Source organism: Paramormyrops kingsleyae, chromosome 23 (genome assembly GCF_048594095.1).
Source record: "Paramormyrops kingsleyae isolate MSU_618 chromosome 23, PKINGS_0.4, whole genome shotgun sequence".
NCBI lineage: Eukaryota > Metazoa > Chordata > Actinopteri > Osteoglossiformes > Mormyridae > Paramormyrops > Paramormyrops kingsleyae.
The window spans coordinates 7,885,520-7,909,222 of record NC_132819.1 but is presented as its reverse complement, the minus strand read 5'-3'; the positions used below and the strand labels follow the sequence as shown (position 1 = coordinate 7,909,222).

Sequence of the window (23,703 nt, the reverse complement as noted above, 5' to 3'; positions counted from 1 at the left end):
AATGACATCATCATTACATCATAACTGCTCAGTCTTCATTAGCCGTTCCTTGGTTATGGGCCTCTTGGCAACACTGGATGACCTTTCCCCTTATCCCCTATAGTTGGAGCATAGTCCTCATGCTATTTTTGATTGTGATTAGCTTTTCCGATGTAACCATGCTTAGTACAGCCCTTGCTCCAATGCTAACTTGCATTTGTTACTGTCTGGAAGATCAGCCTAAATAGGCTTCTTGACAGCTGCATGCTTGTGATGCAAGACCTGCCTCAACTGTATGTCTCTTTGGACAAAAGCGTCTATGAAATAAATAAGTGAATCTACATGAATGTACTAGAGAGAAAGACAGAAAGTGTGTGCACTCTCTCGCACACGCACACGCTAGTGCAGACCACTGGAAGTGACCTAGGTTAAGGGGCCATCTGAAGGTCGTAGGCCAAGGATATGACGCCGGATTGAGTCGTGTTCTCACAAGCTGGTGCCACAATGTGTACAGCAGGTGGGTTACAGGTCTCGGGGCGTAACCAAGCGGAACACAGCTGCTGTCCAGCGAAGCCGGGACCCATATCGAGGGCTCAGACGCTAATCGCGTAGCCACTAGACCGAAGCCGTCCCAGGTGGCCATAGTAATATAGCTCCGCCTCCCACTGTCACGGGGCCTCCCTCCCCAGCACCCAACAGAACGGGCTGGTGTCCAGACGAGAAAAGAGGTTATTAAAGCTGGTGGACTTCAGTGCAGTAAATGCGCCAATGACTCTATAATAAACCCACTGGGACTGTCTGCTCTGATTTTCCCATCATCAGACAAACCGACCACCTCCTCGTGCCCCAGGACCTCTGCACTCCTGGGAGGAGATAATATAATAATAATAATAATAATAATAATAATAATAATTATGGGAAAAAAACAAACACACCACTGAAATATCTCATCAATGGAACTGGCCAAAAAATGACATCCTACTGAACAGGAAATGAGACTCAAACACGGGCAAACTGAATGACAGATTTGCATAAAAATAAGAGCTGCATATTATACTGAGTTACAATGAAGACATCAGAGGAGCTGTCATCTCATTAAAATGTCCATAAATGTCAGATGTTGCAAAAAAAAAAAAAAAAAAAGGAAAACAAACACTGTTTTCTGTTGGGTGATTGCAGGACGGCTGCAGATTTGGCTGACTGCAGCACCTGTCGCTGGGCCGAAATGCCACACATTAGGTACTACACAGAAAAAGAGGTCACACCTGGATAACGACCCAGAATGCTCTGCTCACTCTGTCATAACAACAGTCTACCAATCATCTGTCAGGAGCCTCCATGCTACAGTTATTACATCACGTAGGGAACGGTCGACCACTCAACACCAAATGTACTAGCGGCTTCTTAGTCAAAAGAAAAATAAATTAAAAATTCAAGATAATGCTGTGAGATTTATCAAGCATTTGCAGATCCACCTGGATCCCACAGACAATCCATGACACATAATGAGTTTATACGCCGATTGTAAATTAAAACTGTAGGGTCATTCGGAAAGCAGCTGTAATCCTCTTAGCAAACCCTTCTAAAGGTTACCAGCGTGGTTCTGGAAAGAATCGGATTCCCAGCTGACTGCGGTCACAAGTCATCAAACAGTGAGCTGAAACAACACAGTGTATTTGCATGCATTATATAATCGCTGAGTCATGCTAAACCTTCCGCTGTTCCGATGAGCTGCTGCTTCATCCCCCGGCTGCTCACCTACGTGTGTTTCACACTCGTGTACAAACTTGTGTACTTTGGTATGTGTGTGTAGTGCCAGTGTGCGTAATACACTGCACAGCACTGTGCCAGTCATAGGCTCTTTATGCTGGTGTAAAACTATAATTTTATATCTGTCAAAGTGCGTTAGCTTAGCCTTGTCAAAACAGAAAAAAACACGTTCTCGGTGCATTACTGTTAATTTGCACATATGAGCTTATATACACTTTAAAAACAGCTTAAATATTTTCTTTCACAGTTGAACAGCACTGTGAATACCTGTGTATGTGTTTGCTGGTATATATTGCATGACTATATATGCCAGTGTGTATATTAGTGTATATGATATGTATGTAATTCACTGAATATACTTATTTGTATGTGTTTTTCAGTATATAGTGTGTGGGTACATATGCCAGTGATGGCCTATATATGTGAACGTCTAGGCACATATACCAGTGACTGTATTTCTGTGTTGTATGGTGCATATGTATGATTGTGCATTATGTGCATGGGTGTGTGTGGGTGTGTCTCTATGCTTGTGTATATGCAATACGAACTGTACGTTCACGTGCCTATACCTCTGAACGGGTGCAGTGTGCAGGCATGCGTGCGTGTGAATGTACGGCCGATTCCTGGCGTTTCCGTACCTGCCTGCCGTGGCGGTTCACCTGGGCAGGTGGCGCTGTTGTTGCAAAGGCGGGTCTCTCTCAGCGGCCCGCTGCAGAGCGTGCCGTACGGCGACGAGACGCAGGACCGTGAGCGCACCTGCCAGCCCTGACCGCATGTCAGCGAGCACACGCTCCACAGAGACCAGGACTCCGCCGCTGGGTCGCCTGCACCGCCACCAGGGGGCGCCGGGGGACAGAGAGAGGCCAGTCAGGGGGCTCACGGCGCCGAAAGGAAAGGCCTGATGGGGGCGACGGTGGTGTGGACACAGCACATCTATATGGTGGAATCCATCCATCCATCCATCCGTCTGTCTACACCCATCACAGCAGCATAAGGGGTACAGGCTACAGTCCGAACGAGATGCTAGTGTTCTGGAAACTGTCGGTGTTCAGTAGTCCTCTATCATTCCAAGTCAACATGTAGAGCAGCCCAAGGATGACCTGACGTTACACCCTGACTATAACTGTGCTAAAAGGAGAATAACTCTATAGATAAGGAGGCGGGTCTGACATAAACTGGTTTCACAGTTGCATACTGGTTACTCTTGCGTACAAAGTAACAGTGTGGCTGATGTATAACATGAGAGTCACAAAAGTAACGGTACCACATTTACTTTGACTCATTTATTCATGCCTTTCTGGCAACTAGCAGGTAAATACATACGACGGTAAATCATTTTATTTCACCGTTTATAATGTGTGAACAGAAGGGCTCAGTGATATTGGGCCTGTAACCTGCATCAATATTCAAACAGGATTTTAATATTTAACAAAAAGGCCTTTCTCAGCAAGGTACTGTCTGGGCCATAAACTGCACCCCTCCCTATAGCTACATTATTTAGCGAATCAGTTCAGGCCCGGCGTTCAGTCCAAGGGCGTCCCAATAATGCGGCTTCGTGGATCTCCAAGGCTTTACCTAAACGCTACCTGCTGACTCATACCCTGTATGTCCAAAAGTATGTGGAAACTGCTATTAATTAGAGGAACTGCCTAATTAATCCACACCCATTGCTGACACAGGTGATAATTCAGCTCACAGTCACGGCGTTCGTACAGGAGAGGAGACTTTCCACTTGGCACCATCAGAGGATGCCGTCTTTCCAACAAGTCCGTTCACCACATTCCTGTCCTGCTGGAGCTGCCTTTGTCAACCGCAATGACTGTGAAGGTGAGAACGTCTGGGAGCAGGTTCTGCTGAGAAGTTGGTCACACGGGCTCACAGACAGGGACCTGATCACCCAACATCAATATCCAACCTGAATGGCAGCGAGTCCCACCAGCAATGTTCCAACATCTGATAGACAACCGTCCAAGACGAATAGAGGCCATTATAGCAGCAATAGGCCAGCCAACTGCATATTAATACCCTTAGTTTCAGAATGAGATGTTGGTCAAGCTGGTGGCCACATACTTTTGGACGTGTACTGGGGCTGTGTCCATTAGTGCTTTCAAAGAGAGCCTTTACTGGCCTTTATGTGGCTACTGTAAGCATTCGACAGCCAGGAATGCAATCTAACACACCCCCTTACCCCCCAGGATTCATAATCGTCAACTCAATTAAAGTCAAAGGCCAAATTTATTAAATGAGCAAGCGTGGGGGGGGGGGGGTGGTAATGTTTTTGCCCATTTATTTTTGGAGTTGGAGATTTAATCAGACCGTAAGTGGTTCGAGAAGCTTTCAGAGACGGCCTATTCATCCTCAAAAATTGTCCTTGCTGGGCCGTTTAATTACGTGATCAAATATACCCACCCACCCCCACTCCACGGACGTCAAGGTCCACCATCCAGTTTAACCTGAATTTCTTTAGCATAATTGGACCCCCTTGATGTGTTGCAATGCATAAACTTCCGAATTCAATTCTGGATTCTGCACACATTGCGTGCAAAGCATCAAAGACCTTGGGGCAGCACCAAAGACCTCAGGGCAGCACCGAGGAAAACTAATTTGTACATTCGGCATAGACATAGTGAATAAATAAATATACTGTCTAAAAAAAAAACATGTTTAGCTATAGTTGGAGACCCTGTTCAGACAGTTGCAGATCTATGTTTCTCCTGGGGGAGGGCGCCGGAATTAGGAGCAGGGGCTCACCTGTCTGGGCCTGGAAGATGCCGGGCTGGTCTGCTGACCTCGGCCTCTGCGTCTTCACCTTCTGGTCTTCATCCTCGCGGTCTGCCAACAAGACAGGAGGCATGATGAGGAGCCCCAGGGCCACAGAGCTGAGGGAGGCCCATGTGTCGAGGGTTCAAGTCCGGCAACACCCAGTGCCGCATCCGTAAGGAAGCCCGAGGGCTGCTTATCATTGAGGCGAGATGGGCCAATGAAGGAAGCAAACAAACAAATAAATAAAATAAAATGGATAGCAAAGTGAAATAAATAGTAATAATAATAATAATAATAATAAATAATAATAACAACAACAACATAAGAAATGGATAAAAATTTGCATAGGGTGAAAGCAAGTAAACAATCAACTTACCTAAACACAGCAGTACATTATATTGAAACTGTCAAACTAGTTCTTTGACTTTTCTCCAGACTTTGGCTAATCCTGCCCTCGGAGACGGACATGGGCCTGGATTTTATTACCCCGCTGATAGATCAGATGATTTAATTGTCCCAGTTAGACAAGGCAGTGTAATCAGCTAGAATTTGACAGCACAACGCTGTCACCTGTTGACCAAGCTCTGAATTTATTTAACAAGTGGCAGTAAATCGAGACCCCCCCCCCCCAACCCATTCCATCAGACCATGAAACAGGGCAATCAGACTGTCTTTAGTAAACCAGTTAACATGCACACAGCCTTCCTTGAGTCTGGGCCATGGACTGTATTCAGGATACCCCCCCCCCCCCCCCCACCACGCACCCATCCACGCAGATCAAAGATGACTTTAACATCTTTCTTAAATGCCAAGGGCTTTGAATACTCGCATCTCGCAAGAACACAATGACATATTCCAATAGCAGAATACACTCCAGACTTAAAGGAGAGCCAAAAATAATAATAAAAAGAACCAGATTATCCTTTAAGGCACTTTCCCAGAACTGTTTTCGTAAGTGTCTGAAATTACAAAGCAGAAGAAAGTCCTTCCAACGTTATTGTTTACGGTAATTCCTTCTTGCATAACAATTTACCCTGGAAGGGAAACCTTTTCTCAGCAAAACAACTTATTAAAATAGGATGCTGATAGCACTGGAGGTTAATTAATCATGGTCCGGAGATAGATGTTTGTAGGCAGAGGAAGAAACTCTCTCCCGAATGCTGCGGACGCAGAAAGCAGAGATATTTGAAGAGGCGGATGTGAAGACGCAATAATGTTTTTCAGTCGATTGAAATGCTGAGTTATTGACCAGTCTCTCTCTCTCTCTCCTACTCACACAGCAGATGAATTAAAGCTACTAGGCTCAATTGAAGGACCCTAATTGGTCTGGCTTGGCACTTATTGCTCACAGGGCCACCGCCGTACTTGTGCGTTGGCATGTGTTGCCTTGGCCCTGTGCACATTTGTGCGTCCGTGACTGTGTCTATAAAGAGCTTTGATGGATGAAGACTTGTTGCACTGATCTGTACAGCTTACTGGGTCATGCAGGACAATGGCTTGGGATGCTTCTCAGCAAGGGGTTTGGTCTCTGCAGGCTGCGAAGTTATCGCTAATGAGCTATGATGATGAGAGAGGACAGGGCTGGTGCTGATCTGATGGGCGGGTGCAGGATTTTCATGGGGGAGGCAGGGCTCATAGGCTAATCTTTTATAGCATGACTCGGTTATCATTTTTTGCGGGGCACAGGCGGTCATTTGGGTACCCCCCCTCCGCCAGGGCACGGATGCTGAGAGAGGCATTTGTTTGGCATGTATAATGTTACTAATGTTTTGTTATTCCCACCGGTAGACCACAGCCTGCTATCCCCCTCCCTCTAAAAAAAGCTTAAAGACCCAAGATAGAAATATATGACATAGAGATGGCATGCAAGTTTGATCTGATCTGGACGAAAATTTTTATTGGTGTTTCCTTAGTTAGCAGATACTGTCGTCCAGAGCAACCGACATACCTCAGCGATGCGGCTGCATGTATCTGGAAACCTGGCAACTGTATCCTTAAGAAAGAATCCATATGCAGGGTGCCTTTGTCAAAGATTCAACATCCGTGCCTCTCTTTGAACTTTGGCCTGATTGGGATGCTGCACTTAATATTGTTTCCTGGGATTTACAGTCTGTATATGGATGGTCAATCGTATAACGAAGTCTCTGTGGAGCTTTCACTAATGTCTCCGGCAGTATTTACACATAAACTGCTGTCATCCATCTAGCAAAGATGCTGTTTGTTTGACAGCAGTGATTATTTATGCCGTCAGTCCGTGGCAAAGACACGGGGGGTAGGATAACAGATGACACCTAGATCCCGAAAACGTGTAATTTAAATAAAAGACTGTGAGAATGCTGAGTCACACCCCTCCCAAAATGAAGGGGAGAGGGAACAGAGCGCATGAACATGGACACACACACATATACAGACATTCATTTGTGTGGGGCCCCTGAGCTCTGGGGCCCCCTCTTGGTCACAAACAGTTACTACACTAAATGGTAAATAAACAGATTCCTTATGTAGGAGATGCTCACCTTCGGACTCTTAACATCCTCATCACCTGTGACCACTGAGGCGGTCATATTCCTGATGAAGATACAGCAAACTTTACAAACACAGACAGTGCGGGGGGGGGGGGGGGGGGGGGGAAGACTGCTTGCATTAACAGATCTGATTGGACAGACTTATGTGGGCCTATTGGTATTATGGTTCTGGGAGCTGACCTGTGAGTCAATATGGCGGCACTAATTTGTGCTGTCACACGAAAGACAATAAGGGGCCATGACTGCCCCCCCCCACCATCCCCGAAAGGAGATGAAATAACTGGAAGCCTATATTTCACAGGAAGGTCAGAGGCGGGTTCTGCAGGCCTGCAGGCTGATTGTCCTCTCGGGACTCTTTACACAGCAAGCATACGGGAGAGTCCTGTGTGTTTAGTCACTGAGCACACACACACACACACACACACACACCCACGCACAACAGCAAGAGAGTATAGGAGAGTCCTGTGTGTTTAGTCACTGAGCACACACACACACACACACACACACGCATGCACAACAGCAAGAGAGTATAGTAGAGTCCTGTGTGTTTAGTCACTGAGCACACCCACACGCACCCACGCACAACAGCAAGAGAGTATAGGAGAGTCCTGTGTGTTTCAAACTACTCGAGCACACACACACACACACACACACACACACACACGCAAGCACAACAAAGAAGTTCAATATTTCTCTCAAAAATTCAAAGCTGCTCTGTCCTGCAGATTAATTCAACCCTCAGAGGTTCTGAGGGGCCAAAACGGAAAGGGAGGGCCGCCCACGAAGGGACTTCAGCTCACGGGCAAAACATAACGGATACCTGTCACGGCCCCCGGCCCCCGACCCCTGGCTGCTGTGAATGGCAGCGCTCGTCTCCGTTCCCCCGCCTGCCCCCCGTACACCTCAAATGGACTTGTGGGTTTTAACTTTAATTACGGTGACAGGTTAACCATGCATAATTTGCTTACATTTCCAGCACTCGGCACAGGAAAGGTGTACATTATACAGCACGCTCTGGGGTTTTATGCAACTGAATGGTGAGTTATTGGCTCTCTCCCTCTCTCTCTTTGTCTCTCTCTCCCTCTCCCTCTTTGTCTCTCTCTTTCTTCCCCCGCCCCCCCCGCACTTGCCATTGCTGGAAATGAATTAAGGCTGTCAGAGCAAAAGCCTTTAATTGGTCTGGCTCTGCATTATTGGTCGTATTCAGTGGGACTCGACCAAGGCTGTGGCTGAGCATCATCGTGAACCACTGACTCTGTCAGCCTCTCAGGCTGATACACTTCCTGTTCTTTCACCCCAGGCTAGGATGAGTCAAGCATCTGCATGCTGTCACGTATTTATGCAGTACCAGTCAAAAGTTTGGAAATCCCAAACCACCTACAAAGACGAGCAATACGGGCATCACATGATCTAAACACAGCTGAAATAGTCTGGGAGGAGTTTGACTAGACAGTGTAGGAAAAGCAGCCAATGAGGGCTCAGCTTAAATGTGGGACCTCCTTCAGGACAGCTGGGAAAGCATCCCAGGAGGCCACCTCATGGACCTGGCATAGAGGAGACAGTAGGGCCAGCCAGTCCCCAGAGCAATTAGGGTTAGGGGGCTTGGTCAGGGGCCCAATGGTGGCATCACTCCGCCAACCACGGGATCTGAACCAGCAAACTCCTGAGTCCCAATCCACAGAGTTGCACCTGCAACAAATGACTTTTTTTTTGTTTAATACTTTTTAGGTCAGTGCATAATTGCATAAGTGTTATTTTATAATTCTGCTATCTTTATAATTATTTAAAAATGCAGAGAATAGTACAAATAAACCGTTCTGTGGGTAGGTGTGTCCAGACTGCTGACTGGTATGGTGTGTGTCCAGACTGCTGACTGGTATGGTGTGTGTCCAGACTGCTGACTGGTATGGTGTACCTTATTTGGTGTTTCATATTTATGCATGATGTTACCCACAAACTTTTAACTAAATTTACTCATACTTCTATATATTTATGGGACGGCTTTTTGTTACTTTTGGTCACATGCGGACCTCGGCGTCTGTTCTTGCGGCGGATCTCCGATCTGGTCCCTTAATGACTAAACCACACCACTCCCCCTGCATGCTCCCAGTCTGCGGTTTGCTTAATGGCATCCGGGACGGGTTAAAACCCGTCTCATATTGAGTTCAGCAGGGCTGGCAGATAGCGAGCCGCCCCCCCCCCCCCCCACAGATGTATATTTGCGGACCTCAGAGAAATATTGCAGCCAACGATGAAAGATTAGGACAGGCCCATGACCCAGAACTAGTGAAGCGAGATATGTACAGGTATATACAGCGCTGTCAAGTGCGGCTGTACGTGTGTCCCGTTGTGTGTGACAGGAAATGCCAAAGTGTGCTGGGAGGACGTCCAGGGCCCGTGTGGCTCTCCGGGGACCAGCTGCCAGAAGGTGTCCCCGTAAAACAGCGGCTGGTAAAAATGGACTGTAAGAAGAGCAGCGGCAAGGAAGGGATACGGAGCCATTTGACACGGGAACGAGAGAAGCAGGAAGGACGTTATCGGGGACGGGACGGAAGCGGGGTTAACAGGAAGTGCAGAGAGAAGGGGAAAAAAGAAGTGTCATTTTGGAGAGAAAATAGCACGAGTCTCGGGTTGTGTAAGTACAGTGATGGGGACAGACATCGGGACCAAGCAGGAATAAACCAGGGGGAGGAGCGCGGCTCAGCAGGTTAGCCTGCTGTTCCTGTGTAACAGATGGTCACCAGTTCAAATCCCAGGGCCCCTGAGCAAGGTCGTCACCCAAGCCAATTGCTCCAAGGACTGTCCAACCCTGCTTTCTCAATAAGTGGATAAAAGTGTCCATCGTGTAGACTTCTATTACCTCTTCTAAAAAAACACAAAAACATCATGAAGTATTTTTATCTGGTTCTGAGTGTAATTGGATCTCGATTAGGAATTGCTAAGTAATTAACATCTAATGTCAAGTACCCAGGAAAGCAGACTATCAGCATGTACATTTGGGCTTGAAGGAGACAGTGATCTTGTGTGTGTGTGGATTATGCTTATATTACATTATGGGGACCAAATGTCCCCCACAATGTGATAAAAATCTGTTTTATTGACGTTGTGGGGACCATTTTTCAGGTCAAAGATCTGTGAATGCAATCAAAAACGTAAAAATGCCAAAAGTCTTGTCTTTTCTTTGGTTCCTTATGGTTAAGATTAGCGCTGGGTGGGTGTTAAAGTCATCATATTGGAGTTATTGGGATTAGAGTTTTCCCCAAAGAAATGAATGGAGAGTCCCCACAAAGATATAATTACAAACCTGTGTGTGTGTGTGTGTGGGGACAGTGTTTGTGTTTTAACAGAATACATCATACAGTTATCGCCAGTCATCCTAAATGACCAGACATCCTTGGAGAATAGCCAGAGGCCGTGAAGGGAAGAGCTCTCACCCCCAATTCTATTAAAAAAGAAGAAAATGAAACAATGGAGGTCATGTCTGCTGAGAATAACCGAGAAGCTGACATTATGTGTGAGGACACCGTTGGACACACACGCTGTGAAATCGGTGAGGAAACATTGTGTGGTAAAGACCCTTTGCGTGGACAAGGGGCTGTAATGTTACTCGAAAAAGAAGCGAATCACTGAGGGGGGGAGGGGGCAGACAAAATTGTTTTCATTTCGAGATAGAGAGAGGGACTGAAAGGGAAGATATGGTGAGTCGCCAGATTGAGATGGATTCCCCCTTTGTCAAAGCCGTTTCTGGATTTAGCTCAGCAAAGAGGTGCCGGATAAATCTGCGGGTCTCCGGATTACCCTGGCGGTTCTGGGAAGGATGAGGATTCCGGGCCTCTCCCAGGAGTGCATGCTGGGGACACGGAGCAGAGGAACGGGTGGACGCATGGATGCCCCGCTACTTACCGAGACTTAAAATGGACGATGCGGCTCTACGGCGCTGCCGTGGTGATGGGGAAGCCCCTCCCCAGTGATAATTCATGCAGAGGGACCAACCAATGACATGTTTGTACTGTAATTGATGATTTACAGGGAGGAGGTACTCTGGGGCCAGGCAGCTTTCACACACACACACACACACACACACACAGGGCAAATCTGCTATCCTACAAAGCAAGTCATCCCTGTAATTCTACAACTGTAGTTATAGGAAATTTTAGTCACAATTAAATACAAACGTCATCATTACTGCTGCAATCCATGCGGCGTCTGACGACGCCTTGAGTCTCCCCTAAATCACACCATTTCTGTACAAAAACTAAGGAAATTTCACTCAGTCTTGCACCGTCACTGATGCCTCTCTGCCCTTTTCAACCTCCAAATCCAGACTCTCTGTGACCATGTAGTGGATATGGCAGTGAAAGACGGATGAATGAGTAGACCGAGGCTGAATTTAAACTGTGTGACATGTAATTAATCCTGAGTAACAGTCACGGGTAATCACAGCAGGATCTGTGCCTTGTAATTCGAACCGAATAACAGGACAGCCAACGAGGTCACATGAGTAAGAGTCACATGAGTAAGAAAATGCACCAGAACACGCCCACCCCCCCCGCCCCTCGCCACACAGGGGACTGGGGGCCAGGGAGCCGGGCTCTCAGAGGCAGAGAGCTCTTAATGGAAAACCGGGGGCACAAATCCCACTCAAGAGGGGTGGGTGTCACGCGGAAGATCGCAGAGATGGCAGACTATGTTCGAAGTGTCGCCCCAGAGATTTTACGGGAAGAATACCAACGTGAGACAAGCCTAGGGCCGGAAAATTGCTGCCTGACCTCTCACTGGAGGGCAATTAAACATAAATGCTGCAAAGTAGCTCAATATAAATTCAAACACATGAGAGAAATGGAAAAATTAACACAGCACTTTGATTCTGCTCGGGTCAGAATGTGCGTAACATGATAAAAAGCAGACCTCACCGGCATTAACTGCTTTCAGGTTTATTCTCTACATGAAAAATGATACCTTTGAAACCTTGAGAAGCATATTTGTATTAGAATATGAAATGAGGCACAGTTATAGCATGCAGAGTGCATTTTTTATTTTGAAACAAATTTAAGTTATATTAAGTTACCAATTGAGCCGAGGAAGTTCTATCATGTAGACATAAAAATAATTACCTACGGTATAATATTTTAATAAATACTAATTTGTCTGAAAACACGCATGGCATCTTTGTAATAAATAATGCTGATTTCCATTGTTGCATCGTAAACTATATTTGGCGTTTATCTGTTACGTGAAAATTAAGGCTGTGATATCCATCCATTCATTTCCGCTTTCGCGCACCCAACCGAAGCGTCACGGTGAGCACGCCATACGCAGAGTCGTAGTAATATGAACATAATTTACTGAAGCTGAACCTCACAAATGCGTTAAAACGGTGCAGTGTGAGGCTTGGAGGGATAGGTCTCTGTGCCCGGAATGTCATTGGCTCGAGTCCCGTTCTTGGCAGTATAGTCACATATCCGTTGGGCACTTGAGTCGTGCCCTTAGTCCCCCCCCGGAGCATTCCTGTGCTCAGACCCGAGGCTTCACTCTCACCTGTGCATATGTGCGTACATGTCTCAAAGGAGAGCATGATGGGAAATGCAAAATGAAGCATTCCGATGTACTCGTGCAAATAATCACTCCAAAATGGCGTTGCCTCCGACGCCAGCATCTTCGACGTGGCATCACCACCAAACTGACCACACCGGCACCCTATAAAAGGACCAGTCTCACCTTTACTCCATCTGCCATTGTGCAAACAACCCTAAAAAATACAGTGATCCTCCCCACTGTGGAAATGTAGTAGGGACCTTGTTTAAGACCCTCTGTCATGCTGGGACCTTAAAGTCGCTGTGCTGCACCCCTGCGTGCGACCTGCTGCACTCCTGCGTGCGACCTGCTGCACCCCTGCGTGCGACCTGCTGCACCCCTGCATGTGACACAGCTTCTGTGGTTTCCCACACGGAGCCAATCAGGACTGCAACGACTGTCGTGCACTGAAGGGCTTCTCGGGTGAAAATGTTCCTGCATGTCACTGTAACAGCCTCTCGTGCCAGTCGGGTTTTCTCCTCTCTCCTCTTTTCCATTTTCCCTTTTTGATCCCCCGCCCTCATCGCCCACTCACAATGGCGAAACACAAAGGAGATGATCTGTAGATATCGACAACATCACTTTCCATATGAAACATCTCGCTTACCTCATCGCCCACTATTGTGGACAAGAAATATTAACAAGAAAAATGCACAAATATATAACAGGTCAGTAAGATGACCCTGGGTTTGTCAGAAAACCAGATTCATACAAAAATGACTATGAAGAATTATTTCTGTAACCTTGCAACTTGTTTTATTCACTTCAGCTCTATGCAAACAAGTGTTTTTATATCTGGTGGACATTATATTCACTAGGATATTCAGTAGCATAAATGTGCATGTGAGTCACTAACCTCTCCTGTACGGCCACCCATTCAGCTGCTAATGATTGCTGCAGGAGATGCCGTGACTGTGTGCTAAATTATCACTCGTGTCAACAAAGGCTGAGGATTAATTAGGCAGTTCCTCTAATTAATAGGGGTATTCACATACTTTTGGCCGCATAAAGCCACATAAAGTTATCTGGATTAGTCGATCTGTAGTGGGCTAGGTGGACAAGTGCCTCAGGAATTGTACGGATACATGCCTGAAATTACTGTCAACACTGGAGACACTGCAATCATGTGGTGCTTGGCAGTACTGAGCCACCGGTCAATTTAAGCAAATCCTCCAGATCCAGTGGTCCACTTCAAAAGGGAGAAGCAACGCCTGCTTATCGACGTAAAGATCCCAGAAAACATCAAGGCTGAGTGCAAAGATGCTGAAAAGCTGGGCAAATACAAAGATCTGGAGATGGAGATCAGAAGGACGTGGAGAGCGGAGACCAGAGCTGAGCTGCTGCTGCTGAAGTGCAGAAGATCCTACTGATGGAGAGGATGTGAGCAGTACCCACACTAATTACCTCAGGTCTCTGCTCGTGACACGGACTAGCCAGCAGCTGCCAGCAAAAGCGGAGAGTAAGAGAATAATTACAATAATGACAACAACAACAACAACAACAACAATAATAATAATAATAATAATAATAATAATAATTAGTAACAGTGTGACAGTGGAGGGTGGCTTTCTGTGACTCAATCCGTTTGCGTTTCTGGGTGACATGACATTGCAACAGGACTGCAGCCCAGCTGGAAAACTGTGATTCCGGGGAAGCGGGTTTTGCTCGAAGCCTGGAATAATCCTTAGATGGTCATCAAGGCCGCCACGGAAGCGAAGACAAGATGAAGACAGACCATGTATCGCACAGAACGATCGATCACGATATTGCACGGCGTTGTGTGGCGGAGAGGGATGTGTGGCCAGATATCAGCCCCGGAGCTGAAGCCTGACGAGGCCCCCGTGGAAAAGCGGGATGCTGGATTTGAGAAGAGGAATGATGGACACAGCACAGCAAGGGGCATGGGGTTAGGAACCATTAAGAAATCATGTTATAGCTTTTTAAAAAATGACATAATTCACTAAAAACCCAAAAGACGGAAGCCGTATCAGCGGTGCGACATTTGTGAAATGTCTCACCCAAATCACTCCAGTATCACTGCTCTGCCGGCGCGTCACCTCTGACAGCTTCATCAGCTATTATGGCACTATCACCTCCATCTCCTGTACGGCTGGCTTCAAGGTACGTGACTCCCCGTTGACAACCAGGCTGGGCGGCGCGGCGGCGGCAGAGGAGGAGGAGTAAGGGGAGCAGGAGGAGTGGGGGGAGGAGGAGGAGCAGGAGGAACGGGGGTGGAGTGGGAGCAGGGGGACAAGAGGAGGAAGAGGAGTGGGAGAAAAGGGAGAAGTGAGAGGAGGAGCAGAAGCAGGAGGAGTGAGAGGAGGAACAGTTGGAAGGGCGGGAGGAACGGGAGGAGTAGGAGGAGGAGGAGGAGGTCCCCATGACGTCGCACACTGTCACTGCACATCTGTTTACAGCTACTGATACCTAACCCTCAATTTTTATTGCCAATTTTGCAGTCTTTTTGTTTTTATTGTTATTTTATCCTTATTTATTCTGATCCTAATAAGCTATTTTGTTTTTCATGTATTACATATTTCCTTCCAAGCACAACTGAAGAGTAATTTTTAAAAAAGTTAAACATGGACAGGATAAGTTTGTAAGCACTATTTCTGTAGACTTAGAAGAAATTTGCTCCTCAATTCTTGAACAGGGGTGGTGCAGTGGTGCCTCACTCTGCATAGGACAAGCGGGTGCAGAAAATGGATGGATGGATGGATGGATGGATGGATGGATGGATGGAACTCTGAAAGTAGGTGGAAAAGCATTTCATACAGTAACTTATTTGGCCATCAGACACGATGGATGGATGAAGGCAGCGTAGTAAAGCCTCCATCTTCTGTTTGCGCTAATGGCTTGTTTCTGTTCAACACACACACTGAACTCATAGACTGTAAACTGCTGGAGCGGTCAAGCAATAAACATCAAAATTCTAAAAATAAACAAACGAGAAAAAAAAAGCCTGCCGACCGCATCTGGCTCCTTGGACTACAGAAGAGTGACAGCTCGCAGGGCGAGCTTCCCGAATCCGCGACCTGGAGCCACTGCAGAAAGCGAGCTTCCCGAATCCGCGACCTGGAGCCACTGCAGAAAGCGAGCTTCCCGAATCCGCGACCTGGAGCCACTGCAGAAAGCGAGCTTCCCGAATCCGCGACCTGGAGCCACTGCAGAAAGCGAGCTTCCCGAATCCGCGACCTGGAGCCACTGCAGAAAGCGAGCTTCCCGAATCCGCGACCTGGAGCCACTGCAGAAAGCGAGCTTCCCGAATCCGCGACCTGGAGCCACTGCAGAAAGCGAGCTTCCCGAATCCGCGACCTGGAGCCACTGCAGAAAGCGAGCTTCCCGAATCCGCGACCTGGAGCCACTGCAGAAAGCGAGCTTCCCGAATCCGCGACCTGGAGCCACTGCAGAAAGCTTCACGGTGATGTGTTCGGCACGGAGCCATAATGGAGTTTTAAACGATCTCGCTTATTTTCATAGCTAAAGAGCAGAGCTTAAAGCGGGAGAATGACGGCAGTAAAGAAGCAGGTTTAATGCCAGGATAGAAGCCCTGACGAGGCTGTGCTCTGTGCATCTGACACGCTGAAATGGAGCCCAGTGCCTCGTTTGGGAAAGGTCTGATTCCGAAGGTCACAGCCAACCATCAGTCTGCTGGAAGCATTTTTATAATATTTATCTCCACTAACCAACAACTGGATGACTAAATTAAAGTTGTAGCTCTGGAGGTATGAGACTACTGTCTCCCTCCACCAGGGTTAAAGCAAATCGTTACAGGAAGGACACCTCCATCAGCAGATGGGCAGTAAAGCATCCCAATCAGTAATACCCCCCCGGGGGGGTTCACTATACCTCACTGAAGAATCCCAGCTCTGCCAGAATGGCATCAATGCCTGAAATTCTGCCGCTCTTTTCCGGAGAACGTCCCGGCAATTTGGCTCAGAGATACAGGGAATCACTTAGCCTCGATAGGCCAGACAGAGGAAGAGGAAGAGGAAGGCTGTGACTGTGCGTCACGTGTGTTCACTGTGATGCGCGTATTCGCATCCTACAGCAGTATTTTGTGGAGGAATCCACACCATTGGCCTACATTCAGGGACGAGGCCGCCCGCTTCGATCGGGCAGGCCGGCACCTGGCAGGTCCAAAAATAGCCTGGGCTCACTAGCTGCCAGGCCCGGCGAATCGCTCCGCTCCGCGAGCTCTCTGGCACGGGGGCTGGCGAATGACGGGCCGGGAAGGCCTCCGAGAGGGCTTAAGCAGTGATCGCACGTAAAAAGGCCAATCAACAGCATCTCTGAATCACTCTGAGTCAGGGACCGTAAATCCCGTCGTTAGGCGAGTCGGGGAAAAAACCAAAGCAGATATGAAAGGATAAAGGACCTTTTTGCCATAAGACATGTTTAATCAAAGGAATTAGGGAGCAGGAATTGAAGAAGGTGACATGTGTGCATGGTGTGCTGGCCTGCCCCCCCCCACAAGCTGCACCAGGGTGGCCCTGTGCCCCGGGATGAGCGGTGACAGAAAGCCGGCGCCCGCACGGACAGATGGGGCCCAACGCGAGACAGAGACGCTTCCGTACGGATGTGACGCGAACATGGCGAGATCCTGGGAAGGCTGGAGACGGAAGTGAAGGAAGGCAGGGAATCCTGCCGGAAGGCCCAGCGGAATGATGGCGGGCCAGACAGAAGCAGCCCCCCCCCCCCCCCCCCCGCCACTGTGCTCAGGCCTCCTCAGGGAGCGAGTGGGGATGGAGGCATTCCCAGAAGCAGGAAGCTGCAGCGTGCCCCCGGAGTGGGCAACCCAAAATGGGGGGGCAGAGGGCAGGGTACCCTGTGCACATCACCCACTCAGGTCCCCACAAAGATCAAAAAAATAATAATGCCAAAAGTCTCATGTTTGTTTGGTTACTTATGGTTAAGGTTTGGGCTGGGTAGAGGTTAAGGTCGTCATGTTGGGATTAGAGTTTTCCCCATAGAAATTAATAGAGTCCCCACAAGGATAGAATTATAAACCTGTGTGTGTAGATCAGATATACATTACATTGTTGGGACAAATGCCCCCCCCACTAAACCCTTTGCAGCTGAACCCCTTATGGAAGGGCCCCAAAATGGATGCAATCGCACTCATTCCCTGTGACATCCCACCCGAGCCACATGTGGGACGTGTGAGAAGCAAGCAGGCTCTTACAGCCCCAAAGCTTCACAGACAGCAGGCACTGTGAGTGCTTCAATCCCCCCCCCAATCCACTGTTATAACCCCCACTCATTATCCTGCTTCAAGCCTCTGCCCTGACCGGAGGACTAGGGGGGTCACGGCCAGGGTTTGGTGCAAAGCATGTCCATCAACCCCGCAGACGGTGGCTCTCTTCACAAATATGTCTTGCAGTGCTTTTTATTTTATTAGCCAGATGTTCTAGTGATGTTTTAATTAAGCATTTTAAGCTTTTATTGAACTAGTAATATTTACGGTTCTCTTAAAAAGGCAGATGAAGACAAAATCCATCCTGCCTGCCGTCATGGTGAGGGTCTCAGGAGGACTGCAGTCTCCCAGCTGGTCCGGGACACATTAGCATATCGGGAGGAAGCCGCCGTAACACGGAAAGAACACGCCAACTCCACGCAAACAGCGTCGACGGGGGGTTCAAACGGCAAACGGGTGCTGACTGCTGAGCCCCTGTGCCTCCATAAAATCAGAATAATATATAAAATGACACACGGCGTATTCAGCGTTATACACACTGCCGCACAGGGTCGGTAATTAGCAAACGTTTTTCTTGCCATTCTGTGCAGAAAATAATGTATTCCGGGCCCCTTTGCACATTTCCTGCACCTTAAGAGGGGAGATTCGGTGGGACACAACTAAGGAAACTGTTTTATTCAGTTCAAAGCCACTCAGACACAGAGACGGTGCAGGTGGCGGCTATTTAATGTATATTAAAATGTGTCTCCGGAGCAGTGAAATACTTGGCAATATATTTTTAAATAAATCAATAAAGTATCGCGATTGTCTCCTCTGCCATGAGTCGCCTCACAGGGCCAGTCGGATCTGCGTCAATCCGGCATTTCGTCACACACACAGCGAGCAGTGAGGAGGGGGGGGGGCATAGATTATACTCTGCGTGCTGGCTGGTGAGGGGGGGCAGGCAGGCTGACACGGTCAAAATCAGAGACGCGGGGGATTTATTTACGGCTTTTGTACCTGGGATTTAAACGTGGTGCTACGAGAGGGGATCGGTAATTATGCAGGGGGGGGGGGAGGGGGTAATTGTGTGAGGCTCCTTCGTTCTGGCTGCTGAGCATTGAGAAGTGGCAGCTTGATTAGATGCGGAAAGTGAGTTCGGTGTTTCTCTCCCTAACCCCCCCCCCCCCACACCTCCCCCCACATGCCAGCGGGGCCGTAATGACAGCCCAAAAAAACCCAACCCCGTTTCCGCTCACTGGTTTATAAATCACACCGAGAGCGGCGCCCATTCGCACCCTACCCCCCCCTCCCCCCCAATAGCGAATACGGCGCAGTGAAGCGCCCAAACGGCCACGCTCATCGCTGCTGCTGACGCCGCGCCTGCAGCCAGCCCCCTGATGGATGGGCGCATGCTGGCCGCATTCACTGCCCTCGCGGTATCGCCGGCCCTCAGTCAGTCAGCGTGCCGGAAATAGATGGCAAAAAAAATAGTTTGATCGTTGAAAATGGAAGAAAACAATCGATACGTTTTCACGACTGCTACGCATCTGACATGCGCTTTGTCAGTCCAGCTGTAACTCATATGACGTCAAGCCAGTGTACATAAAAACCCACATTGCGAAGGATATTATACGCTGTGACAGTGCTGGAAACAAAGTTTCACTACTGAATCCAAATAGTGCCTCAAACTACTTTTCTTCTTCCAGAAAACAGGCCCACGGGGAACATCGGTAACCAATCAAAAAGACTTTTAAGAATCCCATAGTTTGCCTCGCATGCTAATTTGCCACAGACATGCGATATGCATCAAGATACTGTCATGAAACTCAATGACAATGTAGTCCGAAGAAGGAGAGAGGAAAGCCTTGTTTAGCTAAGCTTTAGCTGTTAGACAGATGGCCTGACATTTGACTCTGCGATACTTTGGTATACAGAGGAGTTCATGGCCGACTTAATGTAACTCTTGGGTTTTTCGCAGCTTCTCTGAGCATTGCACGGTCTGACCTTGGGGTGAATTTGCTGGGACGTCCACTCCTGGGAAGATTGGCAACTCTCTTCAATGTCTTCCACTTGTGAATAATGTTTCTCACAGTAGAATGATGGACTTCAAATTGTTTGGAAAATGCCCTTATAACCTTTCCCAGACTGATGGGCAGCAACGATTGCTTCTCTAAGATCACTGCTGATGTCTTTCCTCCACGGCATTTTGTTAACACACACCTGGATGCTCCAGACCAGCAAACTGCCAAAACCTCTGCTTTTATAGAGGAGTCACACATACTGATGATCAGTTACTCAACTGCATTTGATTAGCAGCACTTGGCTGCTACTTAACCTCTTAATTCCTATAGAAGCACATAATGCTTCTGAATTTTGGCTTAGGTTTTGTTAAATAAATAATATGTCTTGTGTTGATGTTCATCCGCAGTTGTATTTACCTCATTTTAAGGCTTACTAAGGACCAAGTGATTTTTTATTATGTCCTGGTACATAAAACCTTACAATTTAAAGAGGGTGTACTTTCTGACTGTAGATAGATATACTGTACAGACGCTCCTCTACTTACGGACTTTCAAATTACAAACTTTCAGACATACGAACAAAGAGGACTGTAAGTCCAAATTGTGTTCATTGGGCTCCCATTTCCTGTCCGCAACATACATTTTTTTTTCTGCGCGCCAGTTCCGCCTAGTATGACTTCAGGCCGCTACTCCCACCGCGCAGCAGGGTAACGTGCGGACTCCCAGCATCCTAGTTCTTTGTACTTGCGTATACCCTTAAAATGATGTTGAATAACGACTTACGAACATTTCAAGTTATATTTAGTCTGGAACGTATCTCATTTGTAAGTAGAGGAGCATCTGTGTAGTTCAATTAGCATTATGCTAACAACACAAAGGTTGTGGGTTGAAAGCCCACGGAAGACATATAAATTGTAACCCCAGTACTGTAAGCTGGTGTGTATGAAAGGGTCAGATCCTTTATTATGCTGAAGGAAATCGCTAATCTGCAACAGCTGGATACACACATTTAGACAGTAAAAGAACAGTTGGAGAATAATAGAAAACAATAAGCAGTAACAGTATAGACTGTCAGGGAAAGTATCGCACAGAATTCCACAGTAATAGAATACCATGGTAGAATTCCGCATCTCTTACCCAACTCTACCTCCACTAAGGCACCCGCAGCGCAAAGCATTGGCCCCCCACATCACACGGGCTCCTGGGAGCCACTGTAACCCCCGTGAGCCCTCCCTCCGCCCCCGCAGTGAGGAGTCAGGCTGGGTAAACGATAGGGAAAAGGCTTGCTTTGGATATAAGCGTGAGATATACGAGTCAAATACGCCGAATGACAATGCGACGCCACTGTGATGAGCGGCACCCGCAATCCCCGCCGAAAGCCGCCGCGATCCCACTGACAGCCTGTGTTTGTCTCACTAATAAGCAGGAATGATTACAGCCCCCCCACACCTTGTTAGCGCGCTTATGTCATCACCCAGAGACGCCGTGCCGCGGCAGCGTGAGGGGGAACTCCGGGCCGAGCCCTGGGACTCTATGAAGCTCCGAACTCGGCTGGGGGTCAGAGGTCAGGCCCGGTACATGCCGGTGACTTCCTCTCCTAATCACCCATCGCCTGTATCCCGTCCATTTTGGGCTCAGGTTGTCAAGAGAGGTGCCCAGGCGAGGCTCAGTCACCACTGCCTCCGGCGGAATAGCATCGAGCCACATCGCCGAGCTGCGGAGGAAACCGCGAGCTGCCATCACGTGCCAAGTTAAGGCCGACCCCGATGTGGTTCCCATGTGCAGCTCTAGGGGGCGTCACAGGCTCGGGTCGGTGATACAAACAGAGCTCAGAGCTTTCACCCCCCCCCCCCCCCCCCCACAGGTGATTTTGGGAACCCAGCAGGGCATGGCTGCGTCCATTTCATTACCCTCCCTCTGCACGGTAATGATCGCCGTTGCCAGGGCATCCTTGGGGACAGCCTCCGCTTCCCCTCCCCTCCAGCAGGGGGCCCCTCATCGTCAGGCCGGCTGATATCGGGACTGTCACGGCCGGCTGACTAATGAGGAACACCGGGTCGCTTTGGGCCCTGGGGATAGCAGCCGTGGCGATGGCACTGGAACCTTCCTTGGCTGGGAACGCCGGTGGGAGGAGGGATCCGGAGCAGCAGACCATCACTAAGGGCCGCCCCCCCACCCCGTGCCCATGCTTCCTATTTACCCGTCACTAATCTGGCCGCTCTGTGTCTTCAGTGCTCCTGATTAATGAATAATTCATGCCCCTAGGCCCCACACTACAGAACACTTTTTATTTGTTTATATATATATTATATATATATTTGTTTATATATATAGTACTAATGTATCTACATCAACTTTCATTTACACGTCATGCGCGGCTCTGAAGGGCCGGGAGGGAGGGGTCTGTGTTTCTGCAGTGTGGTGACAATCGTGTTAGGGCACCCCGTCCACGGTCTCCTGGGGAGCGAGCAGTCAGCCACAGTCCCTGGCCAGAAGGTGTCCGTGTGACACATTCAGGAGGAGCGAACGAGAGAGAGAGAGAGAGAGAGAGAGAAGACCCCCCTGTGTGTTTGTGCATGTGCACCAGTGTGCAATGCTGTGAGCGTGCAAGGGGGTGGGCAGCAGTGTGTATGCGTGTGTGTGTGTGTGTGTGTGTGTGTGCGTGAGGCTTATTCAACAATGCTCTCCTTTGAAGATGGCCTCTCATGCCAATAGCCCTCGTGAAGCAGGGTGTAATCTATCCAGAGTGGGCCAGGAACGCCACTCTGGTAGTGGGGGGGGGTTGGGGGGGTTCTTTTGGCCGCTCAGTGCAAGGGCTCTCCTGGCTCCAACTCTGGGTCGCCTCCTGCTGATCGCCCCCCCCCCCCCACCCCACACCACCTGATATTCTGTATTGCTGTCCAGATGGCAGATTGTTCTGAAATGTATGTGTGTGAGTGTTTGTGTGTGTACATATATATATATGTGAGTGCATACGTGTTGGCTTATGTCTTAATGCATGTGTGAAAGCAATTCGCAATCTGTATGTGTGTATGCATGCGTATGTGTATATATGCATGTGTGTTTATATATGCATGTGTATGCATTAGGGATGGCACGGTTCATGAAAAAAAACCGAACCGTTCGGTTCGCTTGTCTCGGTTCGGAGCATGCATGCGTCGCACGGTTCGACGGTTCATGACATGCGCAATGTAGCCTCGTGCCCCGTATGTGACGTCAGTGTGTTTCCCTTTCGCGCGAAAGAATAGACTATATGCACAGAGCGGTGTGACGTAGCTCCGGTAAAAGTTCAGCCAGCTAAGTAATTTCCGGTAGCCTTTCGTTTGCTGCGTTTAGCTCGTGTTTTCGGCGTTACCACCCTGTCTCCGAAGAAAACGTTTAAATTTCAGCCAACGGATAGCACAACATCTGAACACTGTTGTGCGCCTTTGTTGTGTGACTTTATTTAATGTGCGGTTAGGCACTTTGTTAAAGAAAATTAAGTTGTTATCTGTGACAAAGCACTCCAGTGAGTGTCATGCCTCGATCGTCCGCTCTTTCCGTGTGCCACGCCCCCTCGTTAACCCTGTGTGGATTCCCCGTGTTTACCAGCTGTTCCTGATTGTTGTCAAATTTGTCATTACTCCATTGTATTTAGTCCGCGTTTCCGTTTCTTTCTCCAGTCCGGTCATTATATTGTAATTCTGCTTTACCGCTCGTCTGTGTTCCTTTTGCTCATTAAACCCCACATTCCCCCGATCCTAGGTCTCCTCGCCTCTGCTTCCCCGGTCCGCGTTGTAACAGTGAGCCTGCTTCCATGCTGCAACGTGAACATTTGCCATGTTCCTAAAAATTCTGTTTATTGCACAGTGTCTGACCAGTTTGATAAATGCAAGATATTCTGTAATATTGC

At 48.3% G+C, this 23,703-nt stretch overlaps 1 protein-coding gene across 12 annotated transcripts in view; it reads right to left on the bottom strand.

The window, feature by feature from the left end:
• Window positions 1-23,703, bottom strand: part of adgrb2 (adhesion G protein-coupled receptor B2) — a 211,889-nt gene that overhangs the window by 109,973 nt on the left and 78,213 nt on the right. For 11 of the 12 annotated variants that reach the window (XR_002840637.2, XM_072705364.1, XM_023832061.2 and 8 more), the window contains 2 exons: window positions 4,501-4,581; window positions 2,388-2,573 (listed from right to left, as the gene is read on the bottom strand). Coding sequence is in view for 11 of the 12 variants with exons in the window: in XM_072705364.1 (XP_072561465.1) it covers window positions 2,388-2,573; window positions 4,501-4,581 (267 nt within the window). In the remaining variant the exon portion in view is untranslated. The remainder of the gene's footprint in view (window positions 1-2,387; window positions 2,574-4,500; window positions 4,582-23,703) is intronic. The other variant, XM_023832067.2, reaches the window with a different exon arrangement.